The sequence below is a fragment of the Diospyros lotus genome, chromosome 15, assembly GCF_014633365.1.
Source record: "Diospyros lotus cultivar Yz01 chromosome 15, ASM1463336v1, whole genome shotgun sequence".
NCBI classification, from domain to species: domain Eukaryota; kingdom Viridiplantae; phylum Streptophyta; class Magnoliopsida; order Ericales; family Ebenaceae; genus Diospyros; species Diospyros lotus.
This window is the reverse complement of record NC_068352.1, coordinates 30,964,863-30,984,905: the sequence shown is the minus strand read 5'-3', so window position 1 is coordinate 30,984,905 and position 20,043 is coordinate 30,964,863. Positions and strand designations below refer to the sequence as shown.

The 20,043-nt window shown below is 35.3% G+C and overlaps 2 protein-coding genes across 2 annotated transcripts; one reads left to right on the top strand and one right to left on the bottom strand.

The window, feature by feature from the left end:
- Nucleotides 1-209: 209 nt before the first annotated feature.
- On the top strand, nucleotides 210-3,420 carry LOC127792213 (cytochrome P450 724B1-like). Its single transcript, XM_052322649.1, has 9 exons — nucleotides 210-484; nucleotides 627-951; nucleotides 1,057-1,209; nucleotides 1,564-1,809; nucleotides 1,996-2,082; nucleotides 2,170-2,248; nucleotides 2,456-2,562; nucleotides 2,842-2,963; nucleotides 3,082-3,420. The coding sequence occupies exons 1-9, from the start codon at nucleotides 276-278 to the stop codon at nucleotides 3,173-3,175; spliced, it is 1,422 nt and encodes a 473-aa protein (XP_052178609.1). The 5' UTR covers nucleotides 210-275; the 3' UTR covers nucleotides 3,176-3,420.
- A 599-nt stretch (nucleotides 3,421-4,019) lies between these two features.
- LOC127792598 (subtilisin-like protease SBT5.3) lies at nucleotides 4,020-10,611 on the bottom strand. The gene is made up of 11 exons (XM_052323154.1): nucleotides 9,616-10,611; nucleotides 9,401-9,510; nucleotides 9,185-9,279; nucleotides 8,919-9,083; nucleotides 7,601-7,709; nucleotides 6,395-6,929; nucleotides 5,816-5,910; nucleotides 5,443-5,688; nucleotides 5,106-5,220; nucleotides 4,797-5,010; nucleotides 4,020-4,640 (listed from the first exon to the last, which is right to left on the bottom strand). Exons 1-11 carry the CDS (start codon nucleotides 9,697-9,699, stop codon nucleotides 4,105-4,107), a joined length of 2,304 nt encoding a protein of 767 aa, XP_052179114.1. The 5' UTR covers nucleotides 9,700-10,611; the 3' UTR covers nucleotides 4,020-4,104.
- Nucleotides 10,612-20,043: the final 9,432 nt, after the last annotated feature.

Sequence of the window (20,043 nt, the reverse complement as noted above, 5' to 3'; positions counted from 1 at the left end):
CCTAGATCCTAGGCTAAGTTTGGACGTTTGGTTTCCTATGCATCTCATAAAAAGATAAAATCTGGTGTAATTTAATTAACATGAAATAATAATAATAATAATAATAATAATAATAATAATAATAATAATAATCAAACAATCTTCTTCTCCCTCCCCCGCGTCTATATATAGCCATTTGTGGCTTAGCAAACGATTGGGTACCCTCCAAAATCTTCCAACCCCATTGAACACAAATAATTGGAGAGCATCCAAACAAACCCTAGCCAGCTCCCGCCATGGCTGCAGGTTTTTGGCTTGCCATTCTGGTTTGTTTGCTTGGGTTTTTTCTGGGTCTCATCTTGAACCATTTCCTGCCCTTGTTCTTGAAGCTTGGCCCTCTCCCTAAGGGCACGTTTGGCTGGCCTGTGCTTGGTGAAACCCTTGCCTTTCTCAACCCTCACCCTTCCAACTCTATTGGCTCCTTCCTTCAGGACCATTGCTCTAGGCAAGTATACATACATATATTATCGTAATGATGGTTTGTTTAGAAATTAAGTTAAACCACCCATGTTGTTCTTCATTGTTTTTGAGGACTTTAGCTTAATTAAATGCAAAAAGATGGTTCTTTTTTTTTTCTCCTTTTGCAGGTATGGAAAAGTGTTCAAATCCCATTTGTTCTTCTCTCCCACAGTGGTGTCATGTGATCAAGAACTGAACTACTTCATTCTGCAAAATGAAGACAAGTTGTTTCAGTGCAGCTACCCAAAGCCCATCCATGGAATTCTTGGTGACATATCAATGCTTGTGGCAGTGGGTGACATTCACAAGAGGCTCAGGAATGTGGCTCTTTCACTGGTCACTAGAATTAAGGCCAAGCCAGAGTTTCTAACTGACATTGAGAAGACTGCAATTCAGATTCTGGGTTCTTGGAAAGAGAGGCAGCAAGTCTTGTTCTGTGAAGAGGCCAGAAAGGTATTCAAAACTCACCAGAAGTTTCATAAATGACCACCCAATTATTAAGCATATATCCAGGAAGCTAACAAGGGTTTCGTTTTGGTTTGGATTTGTATGGAGCAGTTCACCTTCAATGTAATAGTAAAGCAGGTTCTAGGGTTGACTCCTGATGAGCCAGAGACTGCAAGAATTCTTGAAGATTTCCTCACTTTCATGAAAGGGCTGATTTCTTTGCCTCTATATGTTCCTGGGACTCCGTATGCAAGAGCCGTTCAGGTCACTTATTGTTACGTTTCTTTTCTTTTTTGCTAAGTGAATTAATAGCGGAAAGAGGGAAGATCACAGGCACTAGTGGACCCTAAACCCTTTCAGTCAGCAGTTGCCTGGAAGTGGCGCCGGTCCGATGGATCCCTCTTTCTGCAGCTGCTGATGTGGTATTTATTAGCTCTTTAATGAGCCGATTTATTATCATCATGTACAAAATTTAGGAATTAGATTTAAAAGCCTTCTTTTGGACACCACACCATGCTTGTTTGAATAAATAATTAATTTGAGATGGCTTTTTCTCTCCTTTCATCACTTCGAAAAGAAGGCACATGTGATCAACTTTTTCTCATGGCATCTTTACAGGCTAGAAGTAGAATATCTTCCACTGTAAAAGCAATTATAGAGGAAAGAAGAAGGAGAGGTGTTGGAGAATCTAATAAAAGGGGTGACTTCCTTGAGATACTTCTAGGTGTTGATTCCTTATCTGAAGATGAAAAAGTCAGTTTTGTTTTGGACTCTCTTTTGGGAGGCTATGAAACCACCTCAGTGTTGATGGCCATGGCGGTTCATTTCCTCGGCCAATCTCCCACTGCCCTTGCACAGTTAAAGGTACCCTTTTGAATGCCTTGTATATAAAGCTATATCTTTACAGAATTTAATTTTATATAGAATTATATAAGATAATTGGACAACATTATCACTGCAAGTATGAACCATTTTGATGAGCTTTTCTTCTGTGTAAACATTTTGTTCAAGTGTAACTGTTTGATGATCAAGCATTTGCTTTTCATACAGCTAGAGCACGAGAACATAAGAAGCATGAAGAAGAGAGGTGAATTTTTGAACTGGGAAGATTACAAGAAAATGGATTTCACTCAAAATGTAAGAAGATTACTTGCTTTTTTCTAATGAATTTAATTTGTTTCTTTTTTCTTTTCTTTCTGATCATGGGTATTTAATTAACTGCAGGTCATTAGTGAAGCTCTGAGATATGGAAATGTAGTGAAATTTGTGCACAGAAAGGCTCTCAAAGATGTCAAATTCAGAGGTTTTTTTATTTATATATATGTGTGTGTGTGTATTAAACACTACCTTTTTTGAACAAAAGCTTCTAAACAATTGGGAAATTGATGCTTTATCCACAATCATGCATGCATGAGCTTTTGTGCTGTGTTCTTTAATTAATTATATTTCTCTCTACTAATTAATTAAGAAAGATCCTCTCCCTCATTTCTAAATCCATACTTTATTTCAGGTTACTTAATTCCCTCTGGCTGGAAGGTCCTACCAGTTCTTAGTGCAGTTCACTTAGACCCATCTCTCCATGCAGATGCTCTCCAGTTTCATCCTTGGAGATGGGAGGTAATTTACCAATTTAATTTTATCAGTTTTAGGACACATCTAGTTGGATTTGTCCTACCATGCGCCCCCTCATTCCTTTAAATACACATATTTAAAAAAACCAACACTTTTTTCGCATTTATAGTGGTACAAAATTAATATAAGATAAGCTTTAATTAGGCCATTATCAACATTTAGTTAAATTGGGATTAGGGTAACTGAATAGTATTTTGTTAATTAATGTCCATGCATTTAGATCGATATATTGGTTTAATTGTGTTCATAATCAACAATATTCAGACTCAAGATCAGGCATGCAAGAAGTTTACTCCATTTGGTGGAGGATCAAGATGCTGCCCAGGATCTGAACTTGCTAAGGTAGAGATTGCATTCTTCCTCCACCACCTTGTCCAAAATTTCAGGTACCCAATCTCTCATTTTTTGACTTAAAGAACCTACCAAACACTCTAGATTTATAATTTTTATATCAATTTTTTTCGATCTATTATGACAATTAGGCTCTATGTATTGGGTTTGTAGATGGAGAACTGAAGGTGGTGACCAGCCCTTTGCACACCCATATGTGGAGTTTCAGAAAGGGATGGCACTGAAAGTTGAGCACTTCTCCACTTGAAAACCATCCAAATTCACAGTGAATTCTGAATTGACTAGGGGCTCTGGCATAATTTGTTTTGTATCTAAACCATATCAATGAATCTTTTGGACTTGTGGCCCAAAGATTCTTTGATGAGAGAGGGCCCTTCACTTTCATGTTAAGTATAGTCCTTTCTGTACATTTTTTTCCCTTTCTCTTTTTTCCCCCCTTCGAAGAGTTGTAATTTTGTTCATCTTCCCATAATAATGAAAATCCCTTTCTCATGTTCATTTTTGATTTATTATTTTGTACTGTTTTGTCCTTCTCTTGCTGACTTGGTTTGATTTCTGGCTTATATACTTGAGAACCCTGATGAATGAGGCCCCAGTTTACCCCCAAAAATGAAGGAAAATGCTCTGCCCTATATTATTCTTTCTCTCTGAGCTTATTGGGCCATTGTTCTTGATTTGATCCTCATTATCTCTTAATTCCTAATTGTTTTTTTACCAATGATTATATCTTATATTAGTCTATTATAATTTTTTTTACTATGCAAAAAAAACGAAAAATCCAAGGTTGAATCCTTCTATATAGATAAGAGATCTTAAATGTCATGGTCTAGGTGAGATTTAGGTGTTCATCAGTTATATGTAAATTAAAGTTTAAAGGCGAAAGGATTAATAATCGATATTGTCACTAACGGCCTAATGAGAGCGGTTCTTGTTACTAGGTGACAGCAACAAAGTATCAAACGAATCTCATTCATGAGATAAGGGGTTTGGGTAAAGCTTCTATAGTGACCTTAGGTTCCTTGACACTAAGTTAATCATTTTTTATATAAAAAAGACGGAAAAAAAGAGGAAAAGATGACATAAAAGTGACAAAACATAACAAACAGAAGTCCATTCTAATAAATCAGGTAGAAATAAGAGTTTTTTGATTCAATAGGTGGAGTAAAATTCCAGTCTTTAGACTGCTTTGACAACAATAGGACTCCTCACAAAGTGCTTACCATCTGACCATGTCAATTCTCCAAATACATAGTCTCTACCTTTCTTAACCTTCTCAGCCTTCAGAGTAAGCTTGAACTGCTTCTCTTCTCCAAATTTTCCAAACTTGAGGCTCTCTGGCTTGACAGAAACTGATATACCGGCCGGGTTCCTGACATGCGCCACATAAGTACCTGGCGAACCGACGTTCTTAACAGTCCGAGTCACGGTGATGGAGCCAGTGAGCTTAGGCACTGTGATTGAAGGGTAGTTGAAATTGATAAGGCTAATGGGCTTGGAACATCTATAGTGACTGCCCCAGAAGAGTGCAATTTGAGTTTGATTGTAACCAAGGGTGCACAGAAATCTCAGGTAGTCCTTGGCTGTTAAATCATAAACCAAGCCGGGATCCACTGCGCGGTTTGGATGTACATGGCCTGCTCCATAGCTGAATGGCGTTGCCCTCATGGAGGATGCAGTGATCAGTGGTTCGTTAACGTTGTCTTGTGTTCTTGCTGCAAAAGTAGGATGAAGCAGAAGGACCAAAGCATGGGTAAACAATCAGATCTACTAGCAGCTACAAGAGTTCCAATACTTGAACCATTTCTCTACATCCAGTTAGCAAATAAGTTGAATCTTCAAATAATTTGTAAGGTTTAGTTTCTACTTACCAGTGGTCATGATTGCTGATCTAATAGCTGCAGGGCTCCAAGTAGGGTAGATGGCCTTCAGAAGGCCAACAATGCCAGAAATATGAGGGCATGACATTGAAGTGCCTGAAACTGAATTAAAGAGAACTCGACGTGTATCAAAATCTTGGTTTGTTGGTCCTTGTGCTCCAGTGTAGGCAGCTATGACACTCACTCCCGGAGCAGTTATATCAGGCTGGACAGACAAGGCAATGTCGACACTGTTAAGTGAAATGGCAACCTCAATTTTTTTCATAAACTACATATTTGAATTTGTAATGCGAGGACAACCTTTAGGATCTCTGGGACAACTGTATTTGGTCCCCTTGATGAGAAAGATGCCATGAATGGAGCTGGCTTCGTCCCCAGCAGAGTTGTTGGACGTGTTACGTATGCCCATGGAGACCTAGGGAAAACATGCAGCTCTCAGAAACAGAGGAAGGTCTATTGCCAACTTAACTGTTTTATAACTTCTGCATTCTATAAAGCTTGATTACTTCCCAGATTTCTAACATTACATGATGTTAACATTATTAAGACTTAAAGAATTGCATATGAGCAATCTAAGTTTTGTATTTCACTCCAATTAGACCCGTAATGTGGCAGAGCAATTGGCATGTCATCTTACCTGGTGCCATTGACATAAGCAAAAACGGCAACACCATCAGAGAAATTGATCTGTGAAGCTGGAAGGACATGAGAATCAGCAATTATTTCACTCGCAGAAAGCTCATCATTAGCAAGAACCATCCCCGCGGCGCCAGACAAAGCAGCTTGCTCACCCTTATCGACTCTTGCATTATCCCCTCGAAGGCAAACCAATATTTTTCCTTTCGCCTTCTTGTGATCCAGTGATCCAGCCTTACAAAGCAGCCTGAATGAATAGAATAAATATCCAAATGAATTTGGTAAATGCACCATGATGTTATAGTTGCAAACTTGGACTAAATCACAGGAAACAGAATCAGAATTCCAATAGTTTTTGAATGTTTTATCCTTACGCATCTCCAGCCGATGCATTAGCAGCTTTTGCATTTGCAGCACTAATAATTGGAAAGAACTTCTTCGGCAATGCTTTGGTTGAAAGGCTTTCCCCCTTCAGAGAACAAAATATATAAGATTTGAGTTCTAAATACTGAATGGAAGTCAAGAATCTTAAAGCAATCATGAGCAATGCCGTAGAGACTGAACATTCCTAAAGAAAACGTGTACCAGAATCTAGTAAAGATGCAAATCTCGGTTTCAATAAGAGCATCCAAACAGTGGTCATGGTTCTATACTCGACTTAATTAGTTCCCATTTTTTCCTCAATAATGAACTAGAGATTAGATTAACTATTTTTCTAGACAACTCCTTCCGGTCAACCAAACTTATCATCACAGAGTACATATTCGGCAACAAAATCTTGAACTTCCAGTTTATGACATGGTTCTTTCAGAAAATGGTAGGCGCTTCTTGAACTGTAGTGTCCATATTTTTATGGTTGACGCCCGTTAAGTGGCTTTTGATGGGAGGGGGGAAAAGAATTTAAGAACAGCTTGAAAGTAATCTCACAGGAAAAGAAGAGATGAGCTACTAACTTTGAAGCGCATTTTGTTACCAAGAATAACATAACTAGGAAACTGGCGATCCATGGTGCTGGCTCCAACTGTTATCTGCCATGGTGCAACGTTGGAGACACTACCATCAGATGGACCAGAATTGCCAGCTGAGCAGACCACCACAATGCCGTGCCTAACAGCATGAAAGGAGCCAATGGCTACGCTGTCATTGAAAAAGGGAACAGGAGGCCCTCCAAGTGATACGGAAAGCACATCAACACCATCATTGATGGCCATATCAAAGCCTGCCAATACATCTGCATCAAAGCACTCATCGCCACCCACAGGGGGCCAACAGACCTTGTAAGCAGCCACCCGGGCTCTTGGCGATCCGCCTTTTGCTGTTCCCTTGCCAAATCCAAATACGCTTGCCCCGGCTACAAAATTGCCACCAGCAGTGGATAATGTGTGGGATCCATGGCCTTCATTGTCACGTGGTGAGTCAAACGTAGAGTTGAGAGGTCCAGCACCCACAGCATATCCTTTATTGAAGTATCTTGCTCCAATTAGCTTCCTTTAGAGCAGGCACACAATTATTAGCTAGCAGAGTTAGAAGTGAATACCAATACCAAATATACTGTAAGGCACAGGTCCGGACTTCTGGGCCATGAAAATTTTCTTTTCGAATTTGATTGTGAACTATATAGTAAGTTCCAAATCAGCCATCACTATTTCACAGTAATACTCTACATATCAATCTAAAACACCAGCCCAGACGGTTCTTCTTACTAACTACTACCCATATTATGGATGTCAATGCATGGAGTTAAGGATCTTATGCCATCTAATGGTCTTTTATAATCAGTATAACTCCCACTTTATGTGCAGTCCCCCTGTTCTGTGAAATTAATCCAAAGAAGAGTTCTAAATTGAAAATATTGCATGCTCAACTTTATGGAAAAGTTTCTCTTTCTTTTTCTTTTTGCCCCTTTTATTACCATAGTCCCCCACCATTGCACAGGTGGACTCCCAAGCTCAGAGATTTGATGCACAGACTCCACCAGTAAAAAGATAAGGTGGACGCACATAAAGAGCCTTGTATTACTCTATGCAGGACCACTTCTATGTAGTGTAGATGGTTCTGAGAATCAACATGTTAATTCTATAAAATATATCTTTTAAGAAAAACAACTCGAAAGAGTGCCTACATAGAGATAATGTGCAGAGTGATTTAAGGGATCTAACCTGTTGCAGTGAAAGGTAGCATCGGCACCATTTTGACAGATTCCTTTCCACTTTGATGGAATTGGTCCCATTTCTTCATCACTGAAGCTTTTTGATTCAGGCCACACACCTAGTTCAATCCCGTTGATGAATGGTGAGGACAATGAGACTTAAAGATTGCAGTAACAGAAAATCAAAGAACATAAAGGTTATCAATTTCATAATTTCATTAACAAGGGATGCTTATTCCCTAAACTTCCTTCTAATCGGTTACAACTAGTCTATGCATGGGTAATATGATTTCCAGCCATGTTGATACGTTTTCTGAAGAACCTGACAATGATTATCCTTGAGCAGTTCCATGCATTCTCTTTGAAGTAATGCTTCACCTTCACTTTCATTCTACTAATGTTCCATTTTGTTTTCTTTTCTTTTTATTCCCCTTCGCCCTATCCATTCATAACCTCTCGGCCCTAGAACAGCCCATACTTAATTTGTCTTAAAAATTAAAATATGCTCTCAATCTTCTCAACTGTTATCTCCGCTTCTGGTAATTTACATACAGCATGAACCTTCTATTGCAAAAGTAGAAATATTTCTTTTTTTTATGCTACAAAGAGCAAAGAGACACTGCTATATAGTGGAACTACATTCTACTTTACCATTTTGTGCTTTTTCTTCCAGTGATTATCTTAATGGCTCAAAACAGTCCACATTTTCATGTGTCGATAAATAAATTGGGCTATTTGTTGGGCAGGGCTCGGTCTCAACTTCCTAAACGAGCTATTTACATAGGCTGGACGTAGACCATCGTTTCTTGATAGGGTGGCCCGTCTTGATGGTAACATGGTTTACAGACCAGGACAAACTCAATAAATGACGTTTGAAAATTGTGGAAGTGGAGAGCCAAGGCAACCCACCTCAATGAGATTGAGGAAAGCGATAATTAAACATTGCAGTTTGGTTAATGAACCTAGTCTTATTTTATTCATGGTGAAGCACACCTAGTTTATATTTAAGTAGTTTAGTCAATGAACCATATGGATATTTTTTAGAGCCAACCTCGAGATGATTAGAAAAGAATATGAAAGTGGCGTGGCACAACCGGATCTACACTATTTTTTCAAAGCAAAGAGTTGACAACACAACAGAAAGCCAGAAAGTCCAGCCAAATTTGCTGAAATTGCCTTCTCTTTGACGCAATGAAGCATATACAAGATCTAATTGGTGTCATTCGATTCATCTATATGCAAAAGTTAACCTGACAATGAACTTAAATTTTTAATGGAAGATTCATGATCAAAATGAAATCCAAGTTAAGGTGAGAAAAGATTCCAACCGGTATCAAGATTGCCTATGACAATATTTTCACCAAATCTGGCCTTCTTCCAAAGCGAGCTGGAACGTATCACCCCATCTTTCTCAAGCCCCAGGAACTCCCATGACCTGGTTGTGTGTAACGTTCTTCCCCGGTTCAAGAATACAGAGACTACCGTTGGATGCTCTGCATTTGGTGAGAATTATTGCTCTGGTCAAGCACAAGATAAGGAAGATAACCATTCAAAGGTCAAAGCAGAATCATTTGACACAGAAAGGGCTGCTCACTAGCTATCTGGACTGCTTCTTCATCTTCAAGTATTGCAGCAAAACCATTGATGTGTCTTGTATAGGAGTAAAATATGGCATCTTTAGCCTTATTTCTACAGAGTTGAAACATGTTTACCAATAAGGTTACATATATATATATTTATATTGATTCAGTAAGAAGTGAAACAATATGGGAATACAATAAATCCCTTCATGGACATGTAAATTCAGTACCTTCCAATGAATGAACCCAAGAACTCGCGGTGAGACTCTGTGACTTGTTCATAATCAGGGTGTGAGACTTCTGGGCCATGAGAATGAGCTCCTAGATACACCACATATGACTACACCAAGCACAGGAAAACAAACTATAATGGAAGCAACCGGCCTAGCAGCGTATACCAGATATTAGTGGTAAGGAAAACAGATGGCAAGATTCAAGTGCTTACCTTTTTGCTGGCAGAAGCGGGTGTATGAAACAGTGAAGAGAAAATAAGAAATGATAGGAGGAGATAAAGGGCTTGGAAGGTCATAGCTCTTTTCTTTTATAATGCTCTTTAGTGGTAGACCTCTCTTTCCATTTATAGAGCACTCTCTTTGAGTTTCTGCCCTTTCAATGGAACCTACAGTTGTTTGAGACACCTTATGTGCATTGCTACAAGAAAGCACTTAACATATATTCACACACAAAGAGAGAGGGAGAGGGAGAGAGAGAGAGGTAATGCAAGTATGACCTGGTAGCACACAGCCCTTTCACAATTTAAACTCTCAAGACAATTTGGAAGGCACATTAATAAAATTATTGCTAGGAAAACAACACAAGTCATTAAATAACCTAAATAGAAGCTAAATTCAGAGTTATTTCTTATTGGGTTTAGAGCAAGAACTGTAATGTTATTCTTGTAATCCATTTCAGGACTTTTAACAAACACATGATGGAGTGAGAAGCACAAAGTGCAAGTAACTGTGAGCCAAATAATTAGCAGACTGATGGCAATAGGACAATAATTACCAACCACAAAAAAATTGTCAACTGGGCCCTAATTGCTGCACACACCAATTTTTTACCCAAAATTTGCAGTCCTTTTCTTACCCAACACCCAATAGCCTGTTTGTTTCTGCATTTTGGATACTGGTAATTTGGCTGTTAATATGTAAGCCTATGTTGATCTTTAACTTTTACGGGGAAGAGGGATGGTGAAAGACAAGACTAGAGATTTGTACGCTACTGCGAAGCTTCCCCTAATAATACCAGATACCACTGGATATATAGCCTTCCAAAGTGGCTGGCAAAGTTGGAGATTGGATAGCTGAGACAAATACATCTTACACAGAACATAACTTGCAGTGACTCATCACAATTTAATTCTTGCTTGCATCAAGTGGCGTTAGGGTTGAGTGATTCCATGTTCAAGTCTCGTGTGAGCAGTTTCTTCTTTGTCCTAAAGAGTCTAATTGGTCGTGTTCCATGTGGAATCTTTAAGTTAACGAAATCACTTAAACAAGAGTTTATATATTGTCTTTTACACTGCTTCTCAAATTTTAAGTAGATAAAAATTGTTATGGGTTCATTTGGAAAGCATAATCTGATTTAGAAAGTCTCATGGTAAATTATGTTTAGTAGCGGTAGGGATAGGGATAGGGATAGGGATAGGAAACCTAATTCCATCTGAATTATAGTCTATTTTTATATACAGGTTATCATATAAAAATTAAAAATAACATGAAATGCTCATCCAAATATGAACGAGTGATCATTCTGTGTGATCGTAGACATTGAGGTCGAATTTTGTAATCAATGACACTTAGAGACAAGAACACCTAACTACTAAAATATGACTAATTAATCCCGTGAAATCTGCCCTAATAAGTGAGACAGCAACCCATCTCTCCTACACACAAATATACCATTTAAGCCCAAACTTACCCATTACTAAAGAAAAAGAAAAAGAAAATGGTGGGGGTGAAAGAGCAAGCTGCAAGAGAAAGCATCTTTTATCTGACTCTTCAGAAGCAAACCATCTTTGCAACAATATTGCTTGACTGGGGGCAGCCCATTGGGTTTCTTTTCGTGGTCCAATCCTGTTATTTCTTTTATGTCACCAGACGCAAAGGATGACACCCAAAAAGTGAAATGTCCTGACCATCCTCACACAGATAAAGTGCTGCCAAACTAGAAATTTTCCAAATGGAGGGTGCCCTCGTTGTAATTATAACATAATATTATCTGTACTTGGGTGCCGGTGAATTATGAGTTATTATTCTCTTAATACATAAAAAATAACTAAAAATGTCTAATGTTTATATCACAAGACACGAAAAGATTTATCCAAGGATTTGATATTTACTATGACAGATAACTCACTATTTGAATTTTCTTATAACTAAATTGTGAATTATTATATATATATATATATGTGTGTATTATTACGTTTCATGATTTTTTTTTTTTTTGTAAACAAGAATTTGATTAAATGAAAAAACCATAAAAGTAACTATAATTTTATGATAGAGTATATCTCAAGCATCACAACTAAAAACTAAAATAGAATAAAATTAAACAAGTGAACAAAGAGTCTTTCACTTATAGAGAATTTTTTTTAGATTACATTCATTTTTTTCTACTTGCTAACGTAAACAGATACACTCACTCTCCATCTATCCACTTCCTCCATGAATGAAGGAAGTGGGTTCAACTGTTGTTGGTTTTCTTCGACAATCGTACACAACAGTTGTAAACCCACATTTGGATCTGGCGTTGGATCTAGAACCCATTATGGGCGAATTTACCCGGGTACACAACTCGGATTTACTTCATCTCCCACTCGCACATAATGGGTTCACATACTCGTATACTCTAATTTCTTTGTGTGATCCATACAGACAAATAGGCTGTGCAACCAATATATTCTTTTTTGAGAGCTTGTTGTTATACAACTGTTAGGTATATATTACAACTCTATAATTCAAGTGGAGTTTGTATACTGTACCCCATAACTATTAAGTCACATTTATTCATATTTACATCTCAATTTGATTTATCACTTTTTAATAAAATCTGTATTCACAATTATAATTCAACGAATGATTATAATTGGTCGACCTGTGAATACATCTAAATGTGACACTCAAATAGATCTTTCTTTATTCTTGTAATCCTTCGATCATAATTCAATCGCTTTTCCAGATATGCTCCGTCTATCCAAATAATACATGGTCTTTGGTAGTAGTCCAAGATAATTGCACTAAATCATAACTTCAATAAAACAGTTAAAGGTCAAATGGTATTTTACTAGATCCTTGTGACCTCAAGGGTCTCACACAACTAAAAAAAGAGATCCATATCTTTTGTTACCATATTTTGGTAAAACTTTGCACACATGATATGAAACACGCACTACAGTATTATTTTCCTTTCCCATGGAACGTATGTCTTATTTTATATAAATATTGTATATGTGATAGTTCATATACACTTAGTATATATCTAACTTGAGTCCACAACTCTATTTTTCACATATCTATTAAGCAGGACTCCCACCTGGCATTCTTAGACAGGTAAGGTGAGAAGCGGATCTTCACCTTTTGACTATCCTTTATAGTCCTATCTTGATAACTCATCAAAGTGATTTTGTTTTAAGTTTGAGTTCTCATTAACTTGCCTTTGTGATATGCTTAAAACTTATATTTCATCTATGCACCACTTAATCATAGACGTGGTTGCTTGTGTAAGAAAACCAACCATCTGTCCAACATACCTTTAATTATTGCACTCAGCAATATGCATGAAGCATTGTATATATGTGTAGGCATTATAAATTCGTGTATTAAACACAGTTGACGTTAATAAACATGAATCATTTATTGACATAAATTGGGGAAATATTGTATATTAATGTTCACAAAAAAATACATTTAATATCTATGCATTCCCAAGGATTTAATATGACTCTGGAATAAATATTTTGGAATGGGTTTTGTGAACAAATTTGCTATTATTTTGTGTGTAGAGATATACTCCAAATGCATCTCATTCTGTGCAATAATATATCTCACAAAATTATATCTTGTGTCAATATGTTTGGTCTTCGAATGATATTTGGGATCCGTAGTGAATGCTATTGCAGCTTGACTGTCGCAATTCACAATAACAGAATTCGACAAATCATTCGCAATTCCCAAATAGTTCAGAAACCTCTTCAACCAAACAGCTTCTTGTACTGCAACTGATAATGTTACAAACTCAACTTCCATGGTAGATAAAGATACAAAAGTTTGTTTTTTGCTATTCTAAGAGATAACTCTATTTCCAAGTAGAAAAACATATCCAGAGGTAGATTTCTTTTCATCTAAATCTCCTCTCCAGTTAGCATTAGTATATCCCTCAAGGTGTAGATCTTTTCCTTGATAACAAAGGGAATAATCCACCGTACCATTTAGGTATCTCATTATCCTTTTTACGGCTTTCCAATGGGGTTGGCTTGGATTTGACTAATATCTACTCACCATGCCAATTGCATATCTGGTCTTGTGGACATCATAGCCTACATAAGACTACCCACAACATTAGAATAAGGAACTCTAGCTATCTGTTCCTTTTCTTGTGGAGTTTTAGGACATATCTTTTTAGTTAAGCTTTCGCCTTTAGCAATTGGAGTATCTACAGGCTTGCAATCTTGCATGTGAAATAGTTTAGAATTTTTTGAATATATGGCTCTTGAGAAAGAGCTAACAATTTCTTTGAACAATCTCTTTTGATCTTAACACCAATAATATATGCTGTTTCGCCTAAGTCTTTCATCTCGAAATTGGAGGACAACCACTCTTTGAGACTCAAAAGATATTCTTTATCATTCCTAGTCAAAAGTATGTCATCAACATAATAAAGAGATAAGATTACAAACTTATTGTTAGATCTTTTGACATACACAGTGGTCTTTATCAATAATTTGAAAATCACATGAGATAATTGATTGATGAAACCTTAAGTACCACTATCTGGAATATAAATTTTATGAAACCTTTGGGTTGTTCCATATAAATTTTCTCTTCCAGTTCACTATTTAGAAATATCATTTTTACATCCATTTGATGTAATTTCAAATCTAAATTGGCCACTATTGCTAAGATAAAACGTATAGAGGTAAATCTTACAATAGGAAAAAAAGTTTCCTCATAGTCAATTCCTTTTTGTTGAGTATATCCCTTGGCTACTAGATGTGCTTTATATCTCTCAATGAATCCATCAGCTTTGTGCTTGATTTTCAAAACCCATTTATTTCCAATAGCCTTGCGATCCCTCGAAAGGTCAACGTTAGGTTTTTGCCATTTTATTGAGTCAATTTCTTCTTTCATTGGCTTTTGCCATTTTTCTTTAGCAGGTCCAGAAAGTGCCTCTTGGATAGTGTTAGGTTTTTTCTTATCTTGTGGAACAATTAGAAAAGCTTTACCTTCAACATCAAAACGACGCCGAGGTATGTGTCCCTGACTATTTCTTCTAATTTGAGGTTCACGTGAAACAGATTCAGGAACTCTCGTCTCGCTCCCACTTGGATCAGATTCCCTAGATACATTTTTAGGTAAATGTACTAGATAATTTTGAATAATGGAATCATCCTGATCCTCAATTTCATAAAAACACAAATTCTGATTTATTTCTCCTTTACTAGGAAACTCATTTTTCAAGAAAAAAATAACTCGAGATTCAAATTCAGTAACACTCACACTTGCCTGATCACCAATAAAAACATATCCTTTTGAGTGTGCTGAGTATCTTATAAATATACTCTTTTTGCCTCTTGGACCCAACTGTTCATGTTTGTGAGAAAGATCATGAACATAGGCAGCACATCCCCAGGATCTCAAATGACTTAGATCAGGTTTCTTAGTCCATAACTCATATGGGGTAAAAGGTACAGATTTGGAGGGTACTTAATTGAGTAAATAGGCAGCTGTTAACAATGTTATCACTCTAAAATGTGATCGACAATTTTGCCCCTGCCATCATTGACCTAACCATTAGAGTTTTATTTTTTCTTTTCGCAACACCATGTTGTTGTAGAGTATATGAAATGGTCAATTGTCTCTCAATTCCCTTTTTTATCACACAACAATTTAAATTGTTCAGACAAATACTCGCGACCTCTATCAGTTCTTAATGCTTTAACTTTGATGTCTAATTGATTCTTAATTAAGTTTAAATATCTTTTGAAGAATTCTAAAGCTTCTGACTTATGAGAAATCAAATAGACAAAACCAAAATGAGTATAATCATCAATGAAAGTAATGAAATAAATGCCTCCATTCTTGGCCCTAACATTTATTAGATCACATATGTTAGAGTGAACTAATTGCAATGGATTTTTAGCTCTATTCGCTTTGCCAAATGATTTTTTTGCCATTTTTCTTGCTAGACAATTTTCACAAGTTGGTAGATTCACTTTTGAAACTTGGCCCAATAAGTCTTCTTTTGCTAATCTATCCAATCTATGTTATCTTATATGACCTAATCCTATATGCCATATATTCTCTTCTTCATGCGAATTTCTAGAAAAATTAATGAGACAAAAATTGGTACTTTATAATTTGCTTCATGAAACATAATCTACATCAAGTATAATTAAACCATTTTATAAATTACCACAACCATAATATATTAAATTTAAAAATAGTTCAACCATTGTATCATAGAAATACATAGCAAAGCCATAACTAAGAAGAACATGTACAAAAATAAGGTTTCGCCGAATTTCTAAAGCAAACAATACATCATATAAATACAAGGTTTGTCCACCACGTATACACAACTTCCAGGTGTCAATGCCTTTAACTTCAACTTTTGTATTGTTTCTCACATAAATCCACTTAGTTCCACATGGTATTCGATGATATTCCACGAAGGAACTTTTGTCTCTTACTACATGATCTGTGGCTCCTAAATCAAAATTTCATAAAGGATTAGATTCATTTAAGAGTACAAAACTCAAAATATAAATAGCATTTGAATATGCATTTAAGACATGTACCTTTCTTGGTTTAGTGCAGTCACGTGCAAAGTACCCCTTATTGCCACAATTATAGCACTTCACATTCTCCATGTTCTTCTTTTTCAAGGGATTACGAGCTGGTCCCTTACCCTTGCCATGGTGACTCTTAGATTTTTTAAAACGAGCACCTTTACTTTTCTTTGGAATATAATTCATTTTCTTTCATTTATAAGGAAATTTATGCTTAAACTTAGGAGTGCCTTTGGAGCTAGATGCCATCATATAGACATTAGTATTAGGTCTAGAGGTCTTAATATGGTCCTCCTCCAACTCCAAATGTCATGAAGCATTGACCATTGCCTTTATGTTCACGTTGTGGGTAAGATAAATCTTCATGTGCTCCCAATTGTGAGGTAATGATCTGATAACAACTTGCACTTGTTGTTCGTCAGTGAGGTTCACACTAGCATCTTTGAGTTCATTGACCATATTTGTCATATCTCCAAGATGTTGCCTCATGTTGTGATTTGGACGCTTTTTGTAGATATCAAACTTGATAGTTAGTTTTCTTACCTCTGCAACTGAAGTCGCCCCAAACTACTTTTTAAGAGCATTCCACATTTCATGTGCTAACTCATATTTTTTGAATTTTCACATAATATCATTCTCCATATTGCTAAGCAACGTAATGTGAGCAGTGAAGTTCTTTTTTTTCAGATGTTAAAGCCTCTTTATCCCTCCTATGTTGTATAGGGGTTCCTTCAACAGATTCCATCATTGATTGATTTAGAGTTTTTATTGACTCATGTTCTTCAAGGACATACTAGATTTTCACACTCCGAATTTCATAATTATTCCCATTCAATTTTTTGCCTCTTATCAAGTTAGCAATTATGTTCTTTGAAAAAGCCATTCTCAAGATTTATTTCATTAATGCCATGCCTTACACACATTTATTAAATAAAATTAACAATAAATATTCAATTGGATATAGGGTCAAAAGTTCACTATGTTCCCAATCATCGCCCATATTTCAATTGTTCAACTATTATAAATTTTATTTTTCTTTATCTCAAAAACAAATTTGGAGAACATTTAATTCCACTTAATAAGGAATTATTAAAACATATTTGATGACATAGATTAAATAACTAATAATAGAACATGTATATTTAATCACAAAGATTAAATAATTAATCATAATTCATTTCATAAAATAAAATATTAAACACATAGTTTAAAAATTTTCTACAAAAGCAAAATAAACTAGATACATGAATTGAGCAACACATTACTCAATAATTCTAGTTATACGAGAAATTGTATGAATTACATCACGAAAAAAGACTCTAGGAGTCCTTTGAGCAATATTATTAGCAATATCAATTGATAAGCTATTTAGATATAAGGCCATTTCAATTTCTCTTATTCTATATGCATTTAAGAAGAAACTCAATGTCCCACAAAAATTTAGATGACTAAATTTCTAAATATTAGCTATTAATTCCTTGTCATGTGGTAATAATATGGTAAACAAAGATTGATACGGTGTTTCTTCAGTCAATAATCCTTTATAGCTGACAAATATAAGTTCTTACATCATATCACATATAGTGATGATATGTTCATGTATATTTTGTTCTTCCATCATTCGATAATCATCTAGCTATTTTTTCATTTTCATAACTTGGGCTCTTTGGACAGTAGTTCGGATGATTCTCGAGGGTCACACTCGTATCATTTTTCAAAAAAAATGAATAAAAATAAAAATGATAGAGTAAGAATTTGTACAAATTCTTTAGACAATTTTATACAAAACAAAATGTATATTATGGAGACATCCACCGGTTAACTAATAACCTCAAAGTATGTCACAATAAAATATTTATGATTAATTAATAATAATATTTATTTTATTATTAACTAATAATAATAAATATTTTTTTAATTTAAATTAAAAAACAACCAAACAAAGCCTTAAATCATAAAACTCACTTTTGAAGATTTTAAGACCAGTTGTTTACTAGTTCAATTTTTTTTTTAATTTCAATTTTAATTTTAATTTACATTTCAATATTAATTTAAAACCTGCCAAATATGCCCTTAAATTGAGTAGCAGAATCGAGAGAGCTTCTGCCACCAATCAATTTCAAATTGACTTCATACATGCATGCATTTCAATTTTACTCACAAGGGAACAAAAGTGAATAGTACATTAAGTACATAATCTTAAAATCAAGGCCACCCTTTTTAGACTATCAAGGAGGCTTTTTCTATGCAACTACAAGAGTTTGACAATTCAATTCAATCGCTTGATTTTGCACAGAAGTCTCGTAAAAACTCATTTTAATTTCAATTTCTTTTGTGGAAGCCACTTGCCACCAGCGACGAACTAGCATCCACCAGCAACGTCTCTATTCTTTTTTTTTTTTTTGGTCAAAAATCTCTATTTGCAGCTATGAAGTTGGTTAGAGAAGATGAAGAGAGATAAATTATTGGCGGTCGTTGCAGTCACCAGAGAAGAGGCGAATGCAGAGGAGCGACGATTATCCTCGCAAAGAAGATGACCGACAAACTCTCTTTGTCAGATCTTCGGTATTTCCCTTCTCTGGATGCATATAGACATACATACATAACAAGATCTTTGTATAAAAATATACATTTTGTGTATACTTATGCATCCATTTAGAGTACTGTGCATATGTGTTTATTATGTATATGTTGCATTCAACACAAAAGGGACATTGATATCTCAACTAGAAAACAATCATAGATGCTCCGATATCAATGTTGAAAATAATGAAACAAATGAATCATTAAATTAAATTGGACTTACCTGGTTGTACAGCAGAGATAGGATTAAACGGTTGAATTATTAGTGTAAACAAAATCACAATTGATCTTGTTTGTATAAAAAAAAATATCAGTTTTATCATCAAGAATCAAGTTATGTTCTTTTCGGGTTTATTAATATTCTGTCATTTTAATCTTTTAATTACTTATTAGAACATTGGAGTGCTTGTAGGTGACAGTCACCTCCCACGGTACCGATCACCAAAATTCATTCCGACTATCCCTTTGGCCTAAAAGAATAAAAAAGAATAAAAGATCTATGAATTATTTAATGGGATTATATCTAGATTATTTTATGGTTTTGGGTTCCCAATTTGTCACTCTCTTGCGCATGAGACATGCTTTATTGTATTTTAACATAATTTTTATTATTTATCTCTAAAATTATGATGGATTTTTTTATGTCAATTATGATGGATTATGCAATTAAAAAAAACTCAAAATATATTTATTTATTATAAACCGAACACACTAAATTTTAGGAGGAATTCATTTCTTTCTTTATTTTTATTTATTTATTTTGTACTAATGTAGAATTATTCCTCTTAACACCAGCCCCATTAAAATTGAACTCAAATAAGATATCCAATATGAGTTTCACATACTTCATTATATAATAATCAAAATATAATTATGTCTTATATGAGATATTGTCCATCTTAAATAAAAATACGTGGACGAATATTACCTACTCAATTTTATTCATAAAGAGCCTTTGTAAACGAAAAGAGTGACCTCCTCCTTATAAATCATAACTTTTATTTAACCCAAATTGATAGAGAATTATAAGTCATATTTTTTTATATATGTAACAAAGATATTATTTATTTTGAAATAAATAATTTATTTATGTATATTTCATCTTAAAAACCATTATCTTTTCTCTTGCAACATGCTACATGTGTTTTCAATTTTCAACCCTTTTGTTCCAAATTCTTTGTTTTTGACCATTGACTCTTCAGTCTAAAGCCATTTCACATCAAAGAGTTGGAATTCCAGCGTAAAGCCATTTCACATCAAAATCTTATATTTCTTAAT

Coding starts and splice junctions, on each gene's coding strand:
- LOC127792213 (XM_052322649.1), top strand. CDS start 276: ATGGCTGCAGGTTTTTGGCTTGCCATTCTGGTTTGTTTGCTTGGGTTT. Junction 952..1,056: donor TCTGTGAAGAGGCCAGAAAG/GTATTCAAAACT, acceptor TGTATGGAGCAG/TTCACCTTCAATGTAATAGT. Junction 2,964..3,081: donor CACCTTGTCCAAAATTTCAG/GTACCCAATCTC, acceptor TTGGGTTTGTAG/ATGGAGAACTGAAGGTGGTG.
- LOC127792598 (XM_052323154.1), bottom strand. CDS start 9,699: ATGACCTTCCAAGCCCTTTATCTCCTCCTATCATTTCTTATTTTCTCT. Junction 9,084..9,184: donor AGAAGCAGTCCAGATAGCTA/GTGAGCAGCCCT, acceptor CACCAAATGCAG/AGCATCCAACGGTAGTCTCT. Junction 4,641..4,796: donor ATCAGCAATCATGACCACTG/GTAAGTAGAAAC, acceptor CTACTTTTGCAG/CAAGAACACAAGACAACGTT.